The sequence below is a fragment of the Salvelinus alpinus genome, chromosome 2, assembly GCF_045679555.1.
Source record: "Salvelinus alpinus chromosome 2, SLU_Salpinus.1, whole genome shotgun sequence".
NCBI classification, from domain to species: domain Eukaryota; kingdom Metazoa; phylum Chordata; class Actinopteri; order Salmoniformes; family Salmonidae; genus Salvelinus; species Salvelinus alpinus.
The window spans coordinates 112,741,350-112,764,897 of NC_092087.1; the positions used below are offsets into that span (position 1 = coordinate 112,741,350).

At 40.3% G+C, this 23,548-nt stretch overlaps 2 protein-coding genes across 3 annotated transcripts in view; one reads left to right on the forward strand and one right to left on the reverse strand.

Annotated features, from left to right (window-relative positions):
* The first annotated feature begins 9,299 nt into the window (after nt 1-9,299).
* LOC139550120 (uncharacterized) lies at nt 9,300-13,138 on the forward strand. Its single transcript, XM_071360766.1, has 8 exons — nt 9,300-10,175; nt 10,263-10,439; nt 10,530-10,591; nt 10,674-10,760; nt 10,848-11,131; nt 11,211-11,899; nt 12,181-12,292; nt 12,387-13,138. Exons 1-5 carry the CDS (start codon nt 10,112-10,114, stop codon nt 10,938-10,940), a joined length of 483 nt encoding a protein of 160 aa, XP_071216867.1. The 5' UTR covers nt 9,300-10,111; the 3' UTR covers nt 10,941-11,131; nt 11,211-11,899; nt 12,181-12,292; nt 12,387-13,138.
* A 3,548-nt stretch (nt 13,139-16,686) lies between these two features.
* Nucleotides 16,687-23,548, reverse strand: part of LOC139547988 (zinc finger protein ZFP2-like) — a 39,726-nt gene continuing 32,864 nt past the window's right edge. For both annotated transcript variants that reach the window (XM_071357263.1, XM_071357255.1), the window contains exon 2: nt 16,687-20,300. In XM_071357263.1, the coding sequence (XP_071213364.1) occupies nt 18,904-20,300 (1,397 nt within the window). In that variant the 3' untranslated portion in view covers nt 16,687-18,903. The remainder of the gene's footprint in view (nt 20,301-23,548) is intronic.

Sequence of the window (23,548 nt, forward strand, 5' to 3'; positions counted from 1 at the left end):
AGGTGAATCTCTTCCCACATTGACCACAGATATAAGGTTTCTCTCCTGTGTGGATTCTCTGATGAATTTTAATGCCTGATGAGGTGAATCTCTTCCCACAGTCAGAGCAGCGGTGAGATTTCTTCCCTGTGGGTCTCCACTGGTGTTTCTTGAGGTGTTCTGATGTGGAGAGACTCTTCTCTGCCTCTTCAGCATCATGTTGTTGTTGAGGCTCCCCAGAGGATCCACGATAGTCCCGTATCTCTCCTGTGTGAACAACAAAGTCAGACGGTTAAAGGCCCACAACAGCAGAAATCCACTGTTTATTTGAGGTAAAAGGTGATGCCCAGAGCGTACCCATGCAGTTGTACAACAATTGATGTCTGTTAAATTATTTTACAATTGTCTTAAGACAGTCAAGACCTAAGCAGTGTGCCAGACCAGACGACCTTTGGTCTCCAAAAAAGGCCCCTTTCTGTGTTCTGTGCTAAAATTGCAGCACGAGGGCGATGCACACACAATTTGATTGCAGAAACCGCTAGTTATGGATGTAGTATATCTGCTAATGAGGAAACCACTAGTTATGGATGTAGTATATCTGGTAATGAGGAAACCACTAGTTATGGATGTAGTATATCTGCTAATGAGGAAACCACTAGTTATGGGTGTAGTATATCTGGTCGTAGAAACTCCTCCCTGCTAATGAGGAAACCACTAGTTATGGATGTAGTATATCTGCCTGGAACAAAAATGGTGAAGAAAGATTTTAGTTTTCCACAATGTATTCTGAATATTACAGCGCAAGATCAGGAGTGCTACTCAAGGAAACTCACATTAAGTTCTGTGTCTATTCACTAATTCACCACCATGGGGGAAAACTCAGGGGAGTTCTCATAGGCTGACAGCAAAAACAGCCTCCATTTACAGGTTGCTTATGAGTGCATTTCACATTACTTTTGGATAATAACTGTAACGATCGTTTGAATCTCCTGCTTAATATGTTTGTGTTATTGCCGCAAATCAACTGCTTTATACTTATAAAACACTTCAACCAGTAAAATGCTCTTTAGCTAGCTTTGCCATCAGCCTGAAACTGAGGGTTTGTACATTAAGTGTTTAACAAATTGGCCCATAACTTGACCTAACAACAACATAGACCTACTGTAGGACCCATAACTTCACCTAACAACAAGATAGACCTACTGTAGGACCCATAACTTCACCTAACAACAACATAGACCTACTGTAGGACCCATAACTTCACCTAACAATAACATAGACCTAGGACTATAAATCATTTAATATTTCAGGTGAAACATGGAAACTAAAATGTCTTTGTCATGACATTTCATAACCTGATCACCAGATAATTTTGTGAATAATCCCACTAGGCTACTCTGTAATGTGTTGTCATTCTAAATGTCCTGAATAAAGGAAAATAGCTCTGTGTGTTGTACAATAGCCTATCCATCAAGGAACAGTTCTCTACACATTATGAGCAAAGTATCTCTGTGTGCCAACAGACTAACGAGACCTTACTGTAAATCAAGCAGACAATAAAATTATAAACATCAATTTGTTAGGGATGTTGGATCCAACGTGGAGGACGGCATAACTGTCTTTACCAGAGTAATGAATGAAGAAGCACTTTGCTTGTTGTTGCATGTCGTGATGTTTGCTGGTTGAACAGCTACAGTATTAAGAATGGTGTGTAATTATTGAAGAACCGCGTTAATGACAGTATCCATTTGGGTGTCAATAAAGTTAAGGTGACTCTCGGTTAAAACCATTGGATTTTGCAAACTCTGAAGTTATTTAGGATTCCATGAATCATCATTGTCCATGAAAACTGTTTTCCCAGCGTAACATAAGGAGACACTAAATGCGTCAGTTTTGTCAATTTATTCATTGTCTTTCATTTGAAACACTCCTGTCAATTTTGAGTAAGGACGCACACCTGATTACGCATATAGAAGTAGGACTAGTCTACCTGGCCTGAGCGCAAATGAAGGCCTATAAATGTGCCCATTTGGGGATGTCTGATAGTATTTCTGATTGTCTTAATGCTGCACCACTAATGAGTTGTGGAGCTTCTCAAAGCACATTTCTCTTCACCTCTAACAGCATGTAAACAAAGTCTAATCAAAATCAATTTCAAATGACAATAGTTCCTTAAAGTATTTGAAAAATATTTCCAGCTCTCGCCCTTTCGATAACCACTCATCATGAAAGGGAAAAATGTAATGCTCTGATCCAGTGGAAATGTCATAAAATACCTGATTATTTCTTATCCCTTACACAAATAGCCTACAGCTGTGTCTGTCCAGAACTCACTGGAGCAGGAAACTGAGGGCCTAGAATATTTTATACAATGATGCAAGCTTGTTGTAGACAGGCCATGTGCAGCCAAAGTGATATGCAAGATATTTTTATCAGGATATTTTCTAAATGCAGAATGCAATGTTTTTATGTGTTGGCTTTATGTAGGCAATTTTTTACATAGTGGGCTATAAAAGTTACTTTTAGATTTGTATAATTTTCATTTAGATAGAATGTAGATTAATCACAGACAATGATTTTGAGATACTATTATAAATTAAATGAAACTGTTCCAGTAAAATGAACATATGAAAATCATAACTGGCACCAGATCAGTAGAAATGGTAAGATACATTTGCACTCAAAATGTAGTTTGCTGACTGCTTGTGTAGCCTATTACCAGCAACGTCAGAATTTATGAAGGCCGTCAGGAGGTGGATCGGGAAGAGTTTCTTCTCTTCTGGTTGGGCTGTATTGATGTAATGGCAAGAAAATAAATTGGCTGAAAATTATACAATGACTTATCAACAGCTCTAACAATTTGACCCCCACAGGAAATCTACACTGGCAATTCTAGAATAAACTATATATCCTAGAAACCTGGTTAAACTATCATTATGACATCATGGATGAATTCTAGAATATACTATATAGCCTCGAAACCTGGTTAAACTATCATTATGACATCATGGATGAATTCTAGAATATACTATATATCCCAGAAACCTGGTTAAACTATCATTATGACATCATGGATGACTTCTAGAATATACTATATATCCCAGAAACCTGTTTAAACTATAATTATGACATCATGGATGAATTCTAGAATATACTATATATCCTAGAAACCTGGTTAAACTATAATTATGACATCATGGATGAATTCTAGAATATACAAAATAGCCTAGAAACCTGGTTAAACTATCATTATGACATCATGGATGAATTCTAGAATATACTATATATCCTAGAAACCTGGTTAAACTATCATTATGACATCATGGATGAATTCTAGAATATACTATATAGCCTAGAAACCTGGTTAAACTATCATTATGACATCATGCATGGCCAGTCCTTGTATTCATAGTGTAGTGAATTCAGGGGGTTGCTCTGAGCTGAACTCAAACCTGGGTCCAGCGACTGTCAAGCCAACACCTTATAACTGTTATGCCAAGATGTCTGAACTTCTTGACGAGGTCGCTAGGTGTTGGATTACGGTTGATACAATAGCTTTCTCTATGAATTTGAGAGTGGTTACATTTCTCCAGCCCCCATCCCTCAGCTGTTTACCAAACCAAGTCTCTGGGCAGCCATTTTGTTGCTGTTTAAATGCTAGGTTGTCCCTTTAAAAAAGCCACACAAGAATCAATCAACCAATAACAAAGCTGTAATTCCACCACTGTTTTGCATACCACTGCTGGCTTGCTTCTGAAGCTAAGCAGGGTTGGTCCTGGTCAGTCCCTGGATGGGAGACCAGATGCTGCTGGAAGTGGTATTGGAGGGCCAGTAGGAGGCACTCTTTCCTCTGGTCTAATAAAATATCCCAATGCCCCAGGGCAGTGATTGGGGACACTGCCCTGTGTGTAGGGTGCCGTCTTTCGGATGGGACGTTAAACGGGTGTCCTGACTCTCTGATGTCATTAAAGATCCCATGGCACTTATCGTAAGAGTAGGGGTGTTAACCCCGGTGTCCTGGCTAAATTCCCAATCTGGCCCTCAAACCATCATGGTCACCTAATAATCCCCAGTTTACAATTGGCTCATTCATCCCCCTCCTCTCCCCTGTAACTATTCCCCAGGTCGTTGCTGCAAATGAGAACGTGTTCTCAGTCAACTTACCTGGTAAAATAACGGTAAAATAAAAAATAAAATAAAAATAAGATGATGGATGGGGCTGGAGAAATGTAACTACTTTCAAATTCATAGACAGACCTATGGATGCAAGGACTGACCATCCATGATATCAACATTATAGTTTTAACCATGTTGAGGCTATACAGTGTTGATTTACATTGTTGCTAAACATTGGAGTAAAAAAAGCTTATTTGGGGTTCTGATGGGGCAAACAGATGAACTAAACTCATGAGGCATGTGTTATATTCTTCAAGAATCAATGGCTAGAAATAAATAGTTTAAAAGTCAAAATATGGATGTAGCAATTGCAGATTTCCCCTTTACCACCACACATCCTTCCAGTTCTCTGCTGCCAATGACTGGAACGAATTTCAAAAATCGCTGAAGCTGGAGACTTATATTTCCCTTACCAACTTTAAACATCAGCTATCTGAGAAGCTAACCGATCGCTGCAGCTGTACATAGTCCATCTGTAAATAGTCCACCCAATCTACCTACCTCATCCCCAAACTGTTTTATTTACTTTTCTGCTCTTTTGCACACCAGTATCTCTACTTGCACATCATCATCTGCTCATTTATCACTCCAGTGTTAATCTGCTAAATTGTAATTCTTCGCTACTATGGCCTATTTATTGCCTACCTCCTCATGCCTTTTGCACACACTATATATAGACTTACTTTTTTTCTACTGTCATTGACTTGCTTATTGTGTTATTGGCTTGTTTATTGTATGTTATTCCATGTGTAACTCTGTGTTGTTGTCTGTGTCACACTGCTTTGCTTTATCTTGGCCAGGTCGCAGTTGTAATTGAGAACGTGTTCTCAACTGGCCTACCTGGTTAAACTATCATTATGACATCATGGCCTACCTGGTTAAACTATCATTATGACATCATGGCCACCTGGTTAAACTATCATTATGACATCATGATCACCTGGTTAAACTATCATTATGACATCATAGCCACCTGGTTAAATAAAGGTTAAATAAAAAAAATTAAACATCAGTTCAACAACTGCAGAGTTTGTGTCTCTGTTTTTAAGACAGTACTTACTTGTGTTAATCAGGGAACGGTCTCTCAAAACCATATTATGGCTAAGTTCATCCTTAGAACCATTGGATGCCTTAAGATGCGTTTGGGAAACCGGGCCCAGATATCCAGTTTCCTCCTCCTCCTCTTTCACCCAAAAAGCTGCATCCTCCTCCTCTTCTTTTACTGTAAAATCTTCTTCCTCTTTAACTCTGAACGCATCTTCCTCTTCTTTCACTGAAACGTCTTTCTCTTCTTTTTTCACGGTAACAGCCTCCACCTCTAATTCTTGTTTTACTGTGATATCCTCCTCTTCCTTCTCCTCTTTGACGAGAGCTTCTTTCTCCGTCCAGCAGTCCTCCTCTTCATTAACAAGAGAGTAGTTTAGTGACCTCATGGTTGGAGATGTTAGCTAGCTAGGCTAATGCTAACTTAACCAGTCCGCAAGATGAATAAAAACAATACCGTAAATATGAAATTAAAACGGATAACTAACTATACGACAGAAGTGGGTTTAAAATACGGTGGCTAATATACACTAAAGCGTCTAAAGAGCTTTATTGGTTGGTCTATTTTGTCTAGCAAGCTACCGATGTGGCTGACGAAATGTTGCTGCTGTTGAAAGAAGCGTTCCGTCCACTAGATTATACGTCACAGTAGCAGCATTGCCTTAAAGTCGCAGACCGCAATCTGCTGAATGGAGTGGGTAACGCAGTTGAGTAAAATGTCAATTTCATGTTCAGACAAAAAGGAGGTAGGAATCAGGGACGTAGCTAGTCCTAAAATATTAATTAGCCACCCCCCTAAATAAATCAATATCAGTCAATATATTTTTTCTGTGATTTCTCATTTTCGTCAACCGTTCCATCGCATCTTAAACTTCTTACAAGGCCGGTACTAGGACCGGGGGAGGCTGCTGCTGCACTAGTGACTGTTAGACTTTCTTCAGCAAAGATATACTAGGAGAGAGGGGAACCTCTACACAGAACTGAACTGAATCAAAGATGGCGGACAGAAATACTAGGAGAGAGGGGTACGCATACACTGAACTGAATCAAAGATGGCGAACAGAAATACTAGAAGAGAGGGGAACCTCTACACAGAACTGAACTGAATCAAAGATGGCGGACAGAAATACTAGGAGAGAGGGGTACGCATACACTGAACTGAATCAAAGATGGCGAACAGAAATACTAGGAGAGAGGGGTAAGCCTACACAGAACTGAATCAAAGATGGCGGACAGAAATACTAGGAGAGAGGGGTACGCATACACTGAACTGAATCAAAGATGACGAACAGAAATACTAGGAGAGAGGGGAACCCCTACACAGAACTGTAGGATGGAAGCAACTGTAAGGAATTATAACGTCATAAAAAATCATGCAAAAACATGTACAGTTGACAGGAATGTTAGTTCATGTAGAGACAAACGATTATGCATTTTTTTTTAACATAAAATCAATTTACGGAAATCGTGATTTAGCCAGCTAGCTGACTAGCTAACATTAGCCAGCTAGCTGGCTAGCTTTATGGGTGTTGTGACATGAGTATGAAATTGTAATTCTGGTTGTTTAGGGACTCCTGAAACAACCAGCAAACCAGACTGTCGTTTTGTGTAACAGTGGATGTAAAGAATCTAGCTAGCTGAAGATTTTACTGCAAATTGAATGTACAATTTTGTAAGCTTTCCTTGCTGATATTTGCCATGCAGATAGATGAAATCACGTAGCTAGCTATGTTCTTGCTTATTGTGCAGTGGATGATTAAAAGCCCTGTATGCCCATGGATGTGTAGCTAGCTAGCTAGCCGATCTGTGTATGGACCCAAACGTTTGGTATACATATTAGTTCAGAACCTAGCTATGAACCTCAGCTATCACAGCCAGTTGTATCAACTTCAAAACAGTCTGAATGACATTAATGAAGCCTATGGATTGAGTAGAATATAATATCATGTTGTGCCAAGGATGCAAGTCGTATATACATGTAGTTATTACCATGCATGAGATCCCCACATTGTAGCCTGTACATTTAATATATTCACTGATCATGTACTCTACCTTGGCAAATAAAGGTGCAGTATAGGTATGAATGTCTTTGAGATTATTTTTCAGTCATATCCAATACCAGGAGTATCAAATTCCAGTATTTGAATGACGCTGTGTCTTCATGTATGTATTATAATTGTACACTTCAACAGTGTTTCCCAATCTTGGTCCTGGGACATCAATGTTTACACATTGTAACTAATAGACTAGAAACAGGATTTAACTAGTTAATTCATATATACAGAAATATAATGTTAAAAAAACAGTACACTACACTTCCTATGCATCATGTAAATACTCCAACACCGGTTCATCTCAATATCTAATGCCCTTCATCTGCATTGATCTGATAAACACAGGATAGGTGGAGTATTTCATCACATTACACTTCATTTCAACCAGTAGAGAATGTGAAACGCTTTATTGAAAAGCTCATTATCCAAGTGTTATAAATACAAATTCAATCTGTACTTCAATGCACATCTGTTGTGCATTATAAAAACAGAGGAAGAAAGAGGAGGTGGAGAGAGAGGTGTAAAAGACAGAAAGGGAAAGAGGTAAGCACATAGGAGCAGGGAAGGCAGCACATGATTAATGAATCACAGTGCTACCTAAATATTCTCTCAGTTCATCACAATTACATACTAATGTTTCACGTCGGCCTAAAGGTTATCTTAAAAGCAGGTGAGGTGGCGATGATGGGACTGGGGGTTGGCATCCTCTCACATCAAAACATATCTGCAGACGAGAGACAGATGGAGAGAGAGCATGTTTAAGCCTTGTGTTTTTTATTTTTAATTCTAACATTGTTAGTCATCAATCAGGAGGTGAAATGCAAAACTGACCTTGGATCATTAACTCTGGGACTACTGCATCTCTGTATTTCAATGTAAAGCATCTCTTTAATAATATTTCCTGTATAATATAAACTGACCTGGGATCATTAACTCTGGGACTACTGCATCAATCTGTATTTCAATGTAAAGCATCTCTTTAATAATACTTCCTGTTGACCTGACCAAGTGACCTCTCACATCTGATCATGCTGTGCCCTCTATGTAGCCAGTTCAGATGCAGGAGGGGTTCACCGACACAGCTGATATAACCTAGAGGATTTAGGGAGAAGGGGAGAGAGGGATGAAGTGAAGGAGAGAGACTGTTATTGAGAAAGGTAGTTAAAGCCACAATGTTCAACAGGAATCTGTGTGTGGCATCACCTGGTGTCCACACCACACTAAGTGGCTGCAGAGTACTTTATGCTGAAAAACATGAAATGACCCACAAACAATATAGTGTAGTTATAGAAATAATGAAGTGTCTTACTATTCTCCATGGTTGGCCCTCTTGCCTATTCTTTGAAGGTGGAAGGAGCCACAGTTATACACCTGAACCTGCTTACTGCACAACACAATCCATCAATCAGATTGATACATGAGTGTGTAGGTGTGGGTTATAGGGTGTCTAATTGTTCTACATTTTTTCAATATGGGTGATTTAAAACAGCCTGTTTTGTTTTTGCTCAGACATCACACCCTTACCTAAACAGCACCCTCACCTGAGAAGTAGAAATCAAAGGGAGAGAAACTGTGAATTGAATAACTGCAGTTGACATAGCTAAGTAAATGGAAGAATAATCTTATTGCAATGTGGATGGCTCTTAAAAGAGCCTTTGGTTGTGCATAGTGTAGTCTATGGTGTTGCCAGGGAACAGCACCCTCTTAAAAGAGCCTTTGGTTGTGCATAGTGTAGTCTATAGTGTTGCCAGGGAACAGCACCCTCTTAAAAGAGCTTTTGGTTGTGCATAGTGTAGTCTATAGTGTTGCCAGGGAACAGTACCCTCGTTGAAGAAATAGGAGGTGAAGATCTCCTGCACAAGGATTGCCTCTCTTGCTGCGTTGTTGGACCCCATCCTTGAAACATCCTGCAGAGCAGCAGACTCCTCCTCTGGGACACGGCGGCGAGCTGCAGATCCCCTCCTGGTCCTCGTGTCCATCCGCATGAAGTTACGCAGGACACAGGTAGCCTTCACACACCTGAATTCCTCCAGGAGGCAGTCCCTGATGACCCTGGTCACCCAACCTTGCAGTGCCCTACACGGTAACTGTAGGCAATCGTTTTGAAGGAATCTCCAGTTACAAGGTATCTGTAGGAATATGGAAGACAATGTAAATATTAGACTGTTACATCACCCGGGGCCTGTTGCACAAAAGTAGAATTAAGACATCCGGGATAAATGACTCAGCTGAGCTCAATGAAGCCAAAACATGTGCGTCCAGGCTTAATTGGTTGCACAAAGACCAAGCCAGGATGAGCAGACACGGATTCATTAAGCCAGGTGAAACCAATCCTGGATAGGTGCGCGCTCACGGCTCACTCAAATAGACCCCGCCACAGATCACAGATTAACTGATTTACCATGGCAACTAGAGCCGCGTACTTTTCCCCGTCGGAAGCACAAATCCTCATGGAGGCATACGAGGAGGTAAAAGATATAATTAAGAAGAAAGGCAACACCGCCACAGTGATAAAGCAAAGAGAAAAAGCGTGGCAAAGTATTGCAGACCGCCTGAATGCGTAAGTAGTGCACAATTACACACTCACCGCTCCGCTGAAACATCACAATTACAATTCAAATATTTAATTCACATCTCCAAAAATGCAGTTGTACTGTAATTATGAAACGGTTAAATTTTTAATTGAAATGCACTGCAGATATGAGTGAAATTGTGTAAAGTAACTCCATCACACTGTATAAAGCTATGATACATTTTTTGATATTTTTACTGAAAACAAGACAAAAATACCAAGTAATTTTTTGCAGTGTGACTCCATTAAATGTGTGTGTGTGTGTGTGTGTGTGTGTAGATTAAACATGAACGGGCCAAAACGGACATGGCAGCAGGTCAAAATCAAATACAAGAACATTCTGCAGAATGGTATGGTCCCTGACTAATATTTAACAAAGCACAAGCATATATTGTACCCAGAAGGTGCCTGCTCACACATTGTCTGTACTGTTTTAGCAGTGAAAAAGAATACCCACAGACAAGGCACGGGTGGTGGGTCACCAAAGGCTGACCTTACCCCAGCAGAGGACATGGCCTTGGAGCTAAATAAAGGCAGGCCCGTCTTAGAGGGGATCCCTGGGGGGAAAGAGACGAGCATCGGTTCCTCCCAAGATGCCACCCGCTTCATTCAAGGTATGTCCTTCCATCTCTACATGGGATACAACCACATTCATATTGAATCAATTTGGACTGTCTGACTTTGGTTTACCTATTGCCTTGCAGTGTCTGGCAGCACTGTGTTCCTGTTAGAGCCACCAGCACAAGCACCAGACGATGCTGATCCAGTGAGTACTCCATCAAAGGCATACTGTAGGCCTGGCATGTCTTGTCTACTAGCTTCAATATGAATCCGATTAAATGTGATAGGGTGAAGGCCCCAGTGCAGCAGCAACAGCACATGATGGAGACGATGATGAGGAGGAGACCATCTCTCTGGATTCCAGAAGGCATGAGGTATCATGTTAAGACTGTGAAAGTACTATTTACTCTACAATGGTGAGGAGTCCTCATCAAAATCAAAAAATCTAATTTCTTTTACAGGACCCAGATGCTATACAGTGGGAAAACCAGCCTGGCAACATAGTGCGTATTAATAAAAGGACACCACATCCTGCCAAATTCCAGCTGCGCTAATTGTATTGTGTTCACAGAGCTCACAAGCTATCAGAAAGTTGTATGGCAACCACCTCCGGCGCCAAATAGAACTGGCAGACATAGACATTCAGTACAAGAAGAAAAAGATGGAAAATCTTGCACTGGAGTCCGAAATAAAAAAGAGGACAATTAGGAAACTGGACCTTGAAATAAAAAAACTTGAGAGGGAGGTGAGATATGCCTTCAATGTACACTGTATGCTAACTGTAACACAAATGTATTAATCATTATTTTTCTTTCCTCCCCCAGCTCCAAGAAGATGACACAGCTCAAAATAAAAATTAGGTATATTCTCGTAAAGTCAAGTGAGCCATGACATATGAGCTCTTATTGTGAGCACACAGGACGGTGGCATCTTTCTAAGGTTTTTTTTATTTTCCCAGCAATCAGTACAACCAAGTCATCGTTATAAGGCATCGCCCTCTTTTGCCCACCCCCCCAGCACCAGGTGTGGCCACTAGCCTATATGAAGGCCCAAAATTGTGTGTTCCTTTCTGCTCTGACAATGGCATGCCCATTCGTGCGAGATGTGGTGGATGAAGAAGCACTTGTGCTGAGGAGAGCCTTCAGGCGAGAAAGGGTCTTCAGGGACCGGTTGGACCCACTGGCCTTCCCTGATGACCATCTATATGAAAGATACAGGTTTTCTGCAGATGGCATCAGGTATCTATGCAGACTACTGGGTCCCAGGATTAAGCACCGCACTGCACGGAGCCATGCACTGAGTGTGGAGCAAATGGTTTGTGTGGCCTTGCGCTTTTTTGCTAGTGGAGCCTTCCTGTACTCAGTGGGGGATGCAGAACAGCTGAACAAGGCCACAATTTGCCGCACAATAAGGAGTGTGTGTCTGGCTATCAAAGCATTAGCAGATGTCTTCATCTCCTTCCCTGGCCACAGAAGACTCTGTGACATCAAAGAGGAGTTCTATAGGATTGCAGGTAAGAGGATCTACAAATTACAGGACAACTGTTAACACATAGTAGGATACTCATTACTTTGTGTGACAGGTTTCCCCAATGTCATTGGTGCAGTGGACTGCACACACATAAGGATAAAAGCCCCCTCAGGTGCCCATGAGGCCGATTTTGTGAATAGGAAATCCTTTCACAGCATTAATGTTCAGGTGAACATAACTTTTTGATATTGTCCATTGACGAACACTCTGCATTGCCAGTGATGTGCATTGATTGGTGTAATATTCCTCATCTTATGATTTCAGATGGTCTGCAATGCTGACTGTGTGATCAGCAATGTTGTGGCAAAATGGCCTGGCTCAGTCCATGACTCCAGAATCTTTCGGGCCTCTGAAATCTATCAGTGCCTATCACAAGGTAAGCCACACAACCCCTATTTATAACCATCATGGCTGTGTCAAGAATATCACTGTGTTTATGAGGTAGTAATGATGAGATTTTGTGTTGACAGGTGAATTCTCTGGTGTGTTGCTGGGAGACAGGGGGTATGGCTGCCAGCCTTTTCTCCTGACACCTTTCACAGACCCCCAGGAAGCACAGCAGGCCTACAACCATGCCCATGCCAGGACCAAGGCCAGAGTTGAAATGACCTTTGGCCTCCTGAAGGCACGCTTTCACTGCCTTCACAAATTAAGGGTCAGCCCTGTTAGGGCATGTGATATTACTGTGGCTTGTGCTGTCCTCCACAATGTGGCCTGCCTGAGGAAGGAGAGGGCCCCCAGAGTGCCACCAGCCATGGACTGGGACAATCCGGCAATCTTCCCTGATGACGACAGTGGTCGGCTGCTGAGGGACCAATATGTGTTGAATTATTTTTGTTAGTATGTGTGCTTTCAATTTTGGTTAAATATGTCCTGCGGTGGCAGAGGAATTTGGGTTTTTTTGGGTTCGTTTTTTGACGAATTTGGCCTCTTATGATGTTTGTGCGGTATACTGTGTGTAATACAAGGCTGCAGGGAGGCTACTGCATCCATTCATTTGTCTGTTCAGTTGATGTGTATGGATTTGTCCTGCATTTATTTTAGTGTGCAGACATGCAGGGTGTGTTATATACAGACCTTTGAATGTGTATGTATCATTTTGTATAATATGCTTGGATTCTGTGCTTTCCATCTTGTAGAGTCACTGTGACTTCAGTTTCGAAAGGAGCTGATGGTTTACCTGCTTTGTTTTGTCCTTATTCAATAAAGGAACATAATGTTACACATTGTGTTTTTATATTCATATGGAATGTGTATTTGTTTATATGACAGAGTACTAGGGCCACACTGAAGAAAAAGGATAAAGTCATAAATTTATGAGGCTGGTTCTTTCTGCAGAAAAGCTACATATTGTTTTGATACTTATGACAATGTGATACTTAATATTCTGGCACATCAGCATGTCTTTGTTTATGAAACCATACTGAAGTACAATTTCACGAAATGCCCACATCTGTCATTTTAACAACTGTCCTCCTTTAAAACAACTGGTTACAATATTATGACTTGTGTTTTTTTCCCCTCTGTGGCCCTAATATTCTATCATTTTATATATAGCCTTATAGTCTATGGGAAACTGTAAATTATCTAATGATAGCAACATCATCTAAAAATCATTTTTTATCCAAAATCATTGAAATTAATGATCACAAACGTTTAAATAATAACAGTGGGTCTAGTTATATGTGATAACAATGTATAGTGAGCAGTGAAATAACTATTGGTTTCCATTTGTGGTGACTGCTGACTGACATTAGGGATGAGATTAAATAGATCCTGGAATTTAGCCTGGTCTGGAGCAGGCTAGCTCCACAGAATAAATCTCCATGGTAATTTATACCATAACATATCCTCCTGCCCCCTATCCATCTTTAGTGCAACCGGATTACGGATCAATTGAGCCAGGATCACCAAGATATCCTGGCTTAATCCCTTATCCTAGTTTTGTGCAACAGGCCCCAGGTCATTGTGGATTACTAAAGTATAATATCCCTGATAACAAGTCATGATAACATTGGATTGATAGATGCATGGGCACACATATGTGCATGTGACAATAACAGGATCATATCAAGGATGACATCACAAATGAATACATAAATACCACTTGAAGCTTGATGATGAGTTGATCATTTGAATCAGCTGTGCAGTGCTGAGGCAAAAACAACAATGTGCCTCTTTGAGTCCCCAGGACTGAGAACCACTGCTCTTCATTGGGACCTCTTCATATGTAGACTGGCTATCATCTTTATCTGAGGACAGAAAACCTCACAAGAAACACACTTCATTATAGTCAAATTACACCACACTGAATATTATGTTACTATTATCTCCGTCCTCACTTCTAGGGACAGGAACAACACAAAAGTACCTGCCCTATCCAGAATAGCCTCCTCTCTCACTGACAGTTGGGGCTGCTATCCTTTCACCCTCCATGGCTGTTAGCTAGCTACCTACAAATGCATTTGGAGTTGTTTTTTTACAGTGATAAATAGATAGCTAGTTAATATGAAGCTAGGTAGCTGGTGACATTTAATTCACTTAGCTATCTATACAGTATTTGAAGTTGGTTAGATAGCTAGCTAGCCAACTAGCTAGCTCATTTAGCAGCACATTTGAGTTAGCCTGCACTGTAGCTAGTTAGCTAATTATACATCGTTGTTTTTACATTTTCAAAATCTATTTACTTACTTGAATAGGTTCTCCCAGCCATGTGGACAACTGGAAACAGGGCAACAAAGTTTGTCACCAGAGCGTTTTAGAGGATATTACTATTGAACTATGTACCCATTTAATAACCAGACCTTCATACAAACTTGCGCTGCTGAATTCTTGACGGAATCACAACGGGCAGGCAGAGCGGCACACAGCAGTTTACCGCTATTTATCTAGTGTACATTCACCCTCAGTCACCTTGTCCTAGAGAGATTTACATGGTTATCAAAACGTCACACCAGGGTGAGCCTAAACAAAACACAGCCCTATGGTGAAAATAAATGGTGGAAAAACGATGTGAACCATTTCCCTGTTTGACCTGTAGTTGTTATGGATATTATAACTCTACAGCGCCCCACAGTGGACGGAGGAATTCTGCTGAATTCTTGACGGAGTCACAACGGGCGGCCTAAGCGGCATCTAGTCCATCTGCTGACTGGACGCAGTTCAGTAAAATGTAGATTTTATTTGCAGACAAAAAGTTAAAGGGTAACAACACAGTGTGGTACAAACAGTTATGTTTTTGTTTTAAATTTACAAAATTAAAATTACAAATTTACATTTTAAATGTTTTCGTAATACTCAAGTATTACAATTGTTTTTTTAGGGGTGTAGGGTGGAAGCTGTCTCCGCGTAACAGGGAATTCCTGTCCGTCTGCTTCCTGTATAGGTCTGTGCTAAAACCAACCCCCTCCTTCTTAATCAAAATGTCCAGATAACTTGTTTCATGCGCATCAAAGGTGAGGGTGAATTTCAGATGTTCACTGCTTGTATTGATGAAGGAGTGGAATCGATGAAGTTCCTCTGCTGTCCCCTGGAATAGAAGGAACACGTCATCAATGAAGACTTTTACAGAGCCTGATGAGGTGCTAGAAATGATTGTTAGGGCTGACAATCACATTCTTCTCTAACAACCCCACATACAGATTGGCATAATTAGATGCTATTTGTTAAACTACAATGACCATAATGCACTGCGTGTCTACTTGTCTTGTCTGTTTATTTTACACCTGCTATGTAACAGAGACAGAAGAATGCACAATGGTCAATGCTATCTGGAATCCTTGGGATATCCCTACCCTAAACCCTAACCTTAAACCCTACCTTAACCATTTTAAATGTCAACTTCAACAGGCTAGGGACGTATACATGATCTAAGTGATTGATAGTTGGCATTCAGCAGTCATTAAGCCTTATTTACTTTAATTAACTAAAATAGTGATTTTGTCAGACAGCATAGACAGCAGCTCTACACTTTATTGACTGATTGATCCATTCATCCTTCCATCCCTCCTCAGCCTTCCTCTCCTCTGAAGACCCAGTGAGGGTGGAGCTCAGTCAGAGAGCTGTTGAGGAACTGGTTAGGAAGAACACTTCTACAGCCAGAGAGGTGAGAGGTCACACATGGTTTAGATGGTAAATATTTATGTCCCCTTAGCGGTTCATCACGTCAGCTAAAGGGAATATGTTCCATCATCTATGTTTATTTACATTAGTGCAAATTGTCCACTGATATTGGTGTTATTTCTCACCCCTTTTGGCTGTATGAAAGTTAATTTCCCCTCAGACACACACATTTGTTCTTTGCTATTATGAAGGTCATTTGTGTAGAATGTACTTTCCCCCACTCATTCACCACACCTTTTTACTTTGCTTATTTATATTCAGTGGCCTGACTGCATCCAGACTATGTCAAAGGCCCATCCTGGTAGATCTAAACCTAATGAGGCTTGGAGTGATCGGATGACAGAAGTCACATTTAGGTGCCAGGTGTAACTGAGGCCATAGATGCTCCACATCCATTACTTTGAGTGTTTTATATAATATGACTAAATGTGTTTCTTTCTGTGTTGCAGGGGCAGTCAAGAAATGGAACGGCAAGGCCACAGAACATGACATAAGCAGAGCTGTGGGAGACCACCTCAAGCCCCCGGTAGAGCCGGGGGTGGTGTTTACCACTCCACCACGCCTTCAGCAGGCTTGAAAAGTGGGATTGATACTGATTTTCAGACCAAGAGTCTGTTGATTGGTCAGTCATTGGGTTCATTTCTTAAAATCAAAAGAAGCTTTATTTATACAGCACATTTCAGACATGGATGCAACACAATGGCTTCACAGGAGAAAACAATGAAAATAACCAGAAATATTTAGTACACAAAAATAACAGGATAAAAAAAAACAGAAGATTAACAACTGAAAGACCAATGAGCATTCTAAGGAAATGCCATTGATTAAAACACTAATTGGATGCAATATCCAACCGACACTATGGGGGTGTCACTGAAAGTTGACTAGTAACAACAACTGGGACCTAAAAGACACCAACCATGAGACCCACTAAATCTTCCCAAGAAGAGGCAAACAAAAGAAAATCCCACACCAAACTTAAAGACAGGACGCAAACCAAAAAGGTGGAGCAACTAAAGGTGTTGACTCTCCACATCTATCAAGACAACTGGAGCACTGGGCCAGAAACTCTTAAATATAACCTGGACCTGCTCAGGTGAAACACCTTCCCACTAAGGAGATGGACAAGCCAACACAGGTGTAACACATACTGACTAACGAGGTGACACCAATCAGTGCGTCCTACGTGCTGACGAGCTATACGTGCTAAAGTCCAACCTCAAAACATAAATGGAAAAACCAAAGACTACCTAACACCTTAAGAGAATGCTCACTAACAACAGAAAACAACTTCCATTTCACATTATAATCAACTACAATGCTTCACCGTCACCAATATAAACATGGTGTCTGTCTACTGGCAAACAACAATTAAAAACAATATTTATTTTTTATTATTCCCACAAAGAATTTTCTTTCTATAGCTTCTAGAACTCACTAGCTTCTAGAACTCTCCTCTTCCTAAAACTCACTAGCTTCTAGAACTCTCGTCTTCTATAAACTCACCTGCTTCTAGAACTCACGTCTTCCTAAAACCCACTAGCTTCTAGAACTCTCGTCCCCTTGGAACGAGCCCAAACAAAACTCATCTCCAATACGGAAAAACGTGCAGTAAAAATAAACTGTGATCCATGGCAATGCACTGGCTAAACGCAAAACACAAAACATTTTGACTGCCCCCCTTGAGACAATCAGCAACCAGGTTGTCCTCACCACGGACATGTCTGATTTCAAGAGGAAACTCCTGCAATATCTGCAGTAACTTTCCACCTCACTGCAGAGCTTCTCTCTCTTTTCAGGGTTCACTAGATAGGCATGTTGTTGGATCGGGGCCCAGTCCCCAATGTCATGCTCTAGTACATTTGGTTTGGCACATCTGAAAATTAACCCTGATATTCTAAAAACAGGGCAACAATGTCAATATAATTGTACCCCAAAAAAACGTCAGTTGGTTGCATGAATAATTTTCATTACTAAATCTTACATGAAATGTAAAATGTGAAATATTTGATTGCATAGTATTATTTTCAACGGCTTTTCAATTACATTTTGCTAGGTGGGATAGCCCAATGTCAAAACACAGTTTTAACGTGTCCAAATAAATAACCAATATGCAGAAACAGTTTGGGATCAATTGAAAACCTAACATGTGGTATATACACAAACATCTGCCACAATAATTGTCTTTTTAAAAACAAGCTCCTTATAAACTGCACAAGCACCAAAAACACTGTTGTTTTGACAAGTAGCAATAAATCACGGATATCGATTAGGGGGGAAATCCGGCTGTACGAGCTGTTGAAACTAACACAACTAAAAAACATGGAAATGGGAGATATCTTTTAGCTCACTGGTTAGAGGACAACCTGCAGAAGACAGTCAGCTACATATTGGAGTGATGCATTTAAGTTTAGGGGTCGCTAAACAAAGGAACACAACACTTATTTGTCATCACTCAACGATATCATGTTGAAATCAGTTGATTCTGGGAATAATGTGTACATCACTGGTTAGAGGACAACTCTTTTTTTGTTAGTCACTTTGTGTTAAATCATATAAATAGTACTCTTTCAATTCAGAGCCTGGATTTCCCCCAATGAGCCTAATATCCATATCATGTTGAAACCAATTGATAAGGGGGCAAATGTTTAGGGTTCTACATTGTGACATTCTGACTGACTGACTGCAGAGTATATTAATATACTATATATTAAAACATTCTACATTGAGACATTAAAATACTCCTACTACAATGTTAAAACATTCTACATTGTGACATTAATTCATTGATATCATGACACAACTCCTTCATACATTTTCTGATATTTGATCAGAGATCATTTATCAGATTATCTCTGGTCACAGCTAAGGGGTGTTTGTGTGTTCCTTGGTTCTATGGTGTATATTTAGATAGGTAGAAGTTGAAAAACTCCTCCCACATTGATCACAGCTAAATGGTTTCTCTCCTGTGTGTATTCTGTGGAGCACTGTCAGAGAGCTAGATTGACTAAAACTCTTCCCACATTGATTACAGCTATAAGGTTTCTCTCCTGTGTGTGTTCTCTGGTGTATAGTTAGATAGCTATTAGTAGAAAAACTCTTCCCACATTGATCACAGCTAAACGGTTTCTCTCCTGTGTGTATTCTCTGGTGCACTGTCAGATCTCCAGATTGATTAAAACTCTTCCCACATTGACCACAGCTAAATGGTTTCTCTCCTGTGTGTATTCTCTGGTGCACTGTCAGAGAGCTAAATTGACTAAAACTCTTCCCACATTGATTACAGCTATAAGATTTCTCTCCTGTGTGTGTTCTCTGGTGTACAGTCAGCTGGCTAGAAGTAGAAAAACTCTTCCCACATTGACCACAGCTATAAGGTTTCTCTCCTGTGTGTTTTCTCTGGTGTACAGTCAGCTTGCTAGATGTAGTAAAACTCTCCCCACATTGACCACAGCTATAAGGTTTCTCTCCTGTGTGTTTTCTCTGGTGTACAGTCAGAGAGCTAGATGTAGTAAAACTCTCCCCACATTGATCACAGCTAAACGGTTTCTCTCCTGTGTGTATTCTCTGGTGCACTGTCAGATCTCCAGATTGACTAAAACTCTTCCCACATTGACCACAGCTAAATGGTTTCTCTCCTGTGTGTATTCTCTGGTGCACTGTCAGAGAGCTAAATTGACTAAAACTCTTCCCACATTGATTACAGCTATAAGATTTCTCTCCTGTGTGTGTTCTCTGGTGTACAGTCAGCTGGCTAGAAGTAGAAAAACTCTTCCCACATTGACCACAGCTATAAGGTTTCTCTCCTGTGTGTTTTCTCTGGTGTACAGTCAGCTTGCTAGATGTAGTAAAACTCTCCCCACATTGACCACAGCTATAAGGTTTCTCTCCTGTGTGTTTTCTCTGGTGTACAGTCAGCTGGCTAGATGTAGTAAAACTCTCCCCACATTGATCACAGCTAAACGGTTTCTCTCCTGTGTGTATTCTCTGGTGCACTGTCAGATCTCCAGATTGACTAAAACTCTTCCCACATTGATCACAGCTATATGGTTTCTCTCTTGTGTGAATTCTTTGATGTATTTTAAGTTTTACTGAGGAGTTTAATCTCTTCCCACAGTCAGAACAGCAGTGAGTTATCTTCCCTGTGGATCTCTGCGGGTGTTTCTTGAGGTGTTCTGATCTGGAGAGACTCTTCTCTACCTTGTCAGCATCATGATGTTGTTGAGGCTCCCCAGAGGATCCACGATAGTCCCGTATCTCTCCTGTGCGAACAACAAAGTCAAACAGACGGTTTAAGGCCCACAACAGCAGAAATCCACTGTTTATTTGAGGTAAAAGGTGATGCCCAGAGCGTACCCATGCAGTTGTACAACAATTGATGTCTGTTAAATTATTTTACAATTGTCTTAAGACAGTCAAGACCTAAGCAGTGTGCCAGATGACCTTTGGTCTCCAAAAAAGGACCCCTCTGTGTTCTGTGCTAAAATTGCAGCGATGCACATGCATTGTAATTGTAAGGCTTGTTTGAATCTCCTATATGTTTGTGTTATTGTCGCAAAATCAACTGCTTTATACTGAAACACTTCAACCAGTAAAATGTTCTTTGGCTAGCGTTGCCATCAGCCTGAAACTGAGGGTTTGTACATTAAGTGTTTAACAAATTGGCCCATAACTTCACCTAACAATAACATAGACCTACTGTAGGACCCATAACAATAACATAGACCTACTGTAGGACCCATAACTTCACCTAACAATAACATAGACCTACTGTAGGACCCATAACAACAACATAGACCTACTGTAGGACCCATAACTTCACCTAACAACAACATAGACCTACTGTAGGACCCATAACAACAACATAGACCTACTGTAGGACCCATAACTTCACCTAATAATAACATAGACCTACTGTAGGACCCATAACAACAACATAGACCTACTGTAGAACCCATAACTTCACCTAACAACATAGACCTACTGTAGGACCCATAACTTCACCTAACAATAACATAGACCTACTGTAGGACCCATAACTTCACCTAACAATAACATAGACCTACTGTAGGACCCATAACTTCACCTAACAACAACATAGACCTACTGTAGGACCCATAACTTCACCTAACAACAACACAGACCTACTGTAGGACCCATAACTTCACCTAACAATAACATAGACCTACTGTAGGACCCATAACTTCACCTAACAACAAGATAGACCTACTGTAGGACCCATAACTTCACCTAACAACAACACAGACCTACTGTAGGACCCATAACTTCACCTAACAACAACATAGACCTACTGTAGAACCCATAACTTCACCTAACAACAACATAGACCTAGGACTATAAATCATTTAATATTTCAGGTGAAACATGGAAACTAAAATGTCTGTCATGACATTTCATAACCTGATCACTAGATAATTTTGTGAATAATCCCACTAGACTACTCTGTAATGTGTTGTAATTATAAATGTCCTGAATAAAGGACAATAACATAGACCTACTGTAGGACCCATAACTTCACCTAACAACAAATAAAGGAAAATAGCTCTGTGTGTTGTACAATAGCCTATCCATCAAGGAACAGTTCTCTACACATTATGAGCTAAGTATCTCTGTGTCCAAACAGACTAACGAGAGCCTACAGTAAATCAAGCAGACAATAACACATTATAAACAGAGGTAAACCGATTATGATTTTTCAACGCCGATACCGATTATTGGAGGGCCACAAAAGCCGATACCGATTAATCGGCCGATTAAAAAAAATGTTTTTATTTATTTGTAATAATGACAATTACAACAATACTGAATGAGCACTTATTTTAACTTAATACATTAATACATCAAAATACATCAAAATCAATTTAGCCTCAAATAAATAATGAAACATGTTTCAATTTGGTTTAAATAATGCAAAAACAAAGTGTTGGAGAAGAAAGTAAAAGTGCAATATGTGCCATGTAAGAAAGCTAACGTTTAAGTTCCTTGCTCAGAACATGAGAACATATGAAAGCTGGTGGTTCCTTTTAACATGAGTCTTCAATATTCCCAGGTAAGAAGTTTTAGGTTGTAGTTATTATAGGAATTATAGGACTATTTCTCTCTATACCATTTGTATTTCATTAACCTTTGACTATTGGATGTTCTTGTAGGCACTTTAGTATTGCCAGTGTAGTCAGATACTTAGATACTTGTATGCTTGTATGCTCAGTATAGCTTCCGTCCTCTCCTCGCTCCTCCCTGGGCTCGAACCAGGAACACGACGACAACAGCCACTCTCAAAGTAGCGTTACCCATGCAGAGCAAGGGGAACAATCTCTCCAAGGCTCAGAGCGAGTGACGTTTGAAACGCTATTAGCGCGCACCCCGCTAGCTAGCCATTTCACATCGGTTACACCAGCCTCATCTCGGGAGTTGATAGGCTTGAAGTCATAAACAGCGCAATGTTTGACGCACAACAAAGAGCTGCTGGCAAAACGAACGAAAGTGCTGTTTGAATGAATGCTTACGAGCCTGCTGCTGCCTACCACCGCTCAGTCAGATACTTAGATGCTTGTATGCTCAGTCAGATTATATGCAACGCAGGACACGCTAGATAATATCTAGTAATATCATCAACCATGTGTAGTTAACTAGTGATTATGATTGATTGTTTTTTATAAGATAAGTTTAATGCTAGCTAGCAACTTACCTTGGCTTACTGCATTCGCGTAACAGGCAGTCTCCTTGTGGAGTGCAACGAGAGGCAGGTGGTTATAGCGTTGGACTAGTTAACTGTAAGGTTGTAAGATTGGATCCCCCGAGCGGACAAGGTGAAAATCTGCCGTTCTGCCCCTGAACATGGCAGTTAACCCACCATTCCTAGGCCGTCATTGAAAATAAGAATGTGTTCTTAACCGACTTTCCTAGTTAAATTAAGATTAAATAAAGGTGTTAAAAAAACGGCCAAATCGGTGTCCGAAAATACAGATTTCCGATTGTTATGAAAACTTGAAATCGGCCCTAATTAATCGGTCGACCTCTAGTCATAATGATAGTTTAACCAGGTTTCTAGGATATATAGTATATTCTAGAATTCATCCATGATGTCATAATGATAGTTTAACCAGGTTTCTAGGCTATATAGTATATTCTAGAATTCATCCATGATGTCATAGTGATAGTTTAACCAGGTTTCTAGGCTATATAGTATATTCTAGAATTCATCCATGATGTCATAATGATAGTTTAGCCAGGTTTCGAACTCTAATTACAAACATCAATTTGTTAGGGATGTTGGATCCAAGCATGTCATGAATGTCCTGCTTAATATAATGTTTGTGTGATCATCGCAAATCAACCGCTTTGTACTTAAAAAACCCTTCAACCAGTAAAATGCTCTTTGTCTAGCTTTTCCATCAGCCTGACAATGAGGGTTTGTACACTGTTTGCCAAATTGGCCCATAACTTCACCTAACAACAAATAAAGGAAAATAGCTCTGTGTGTTGTACA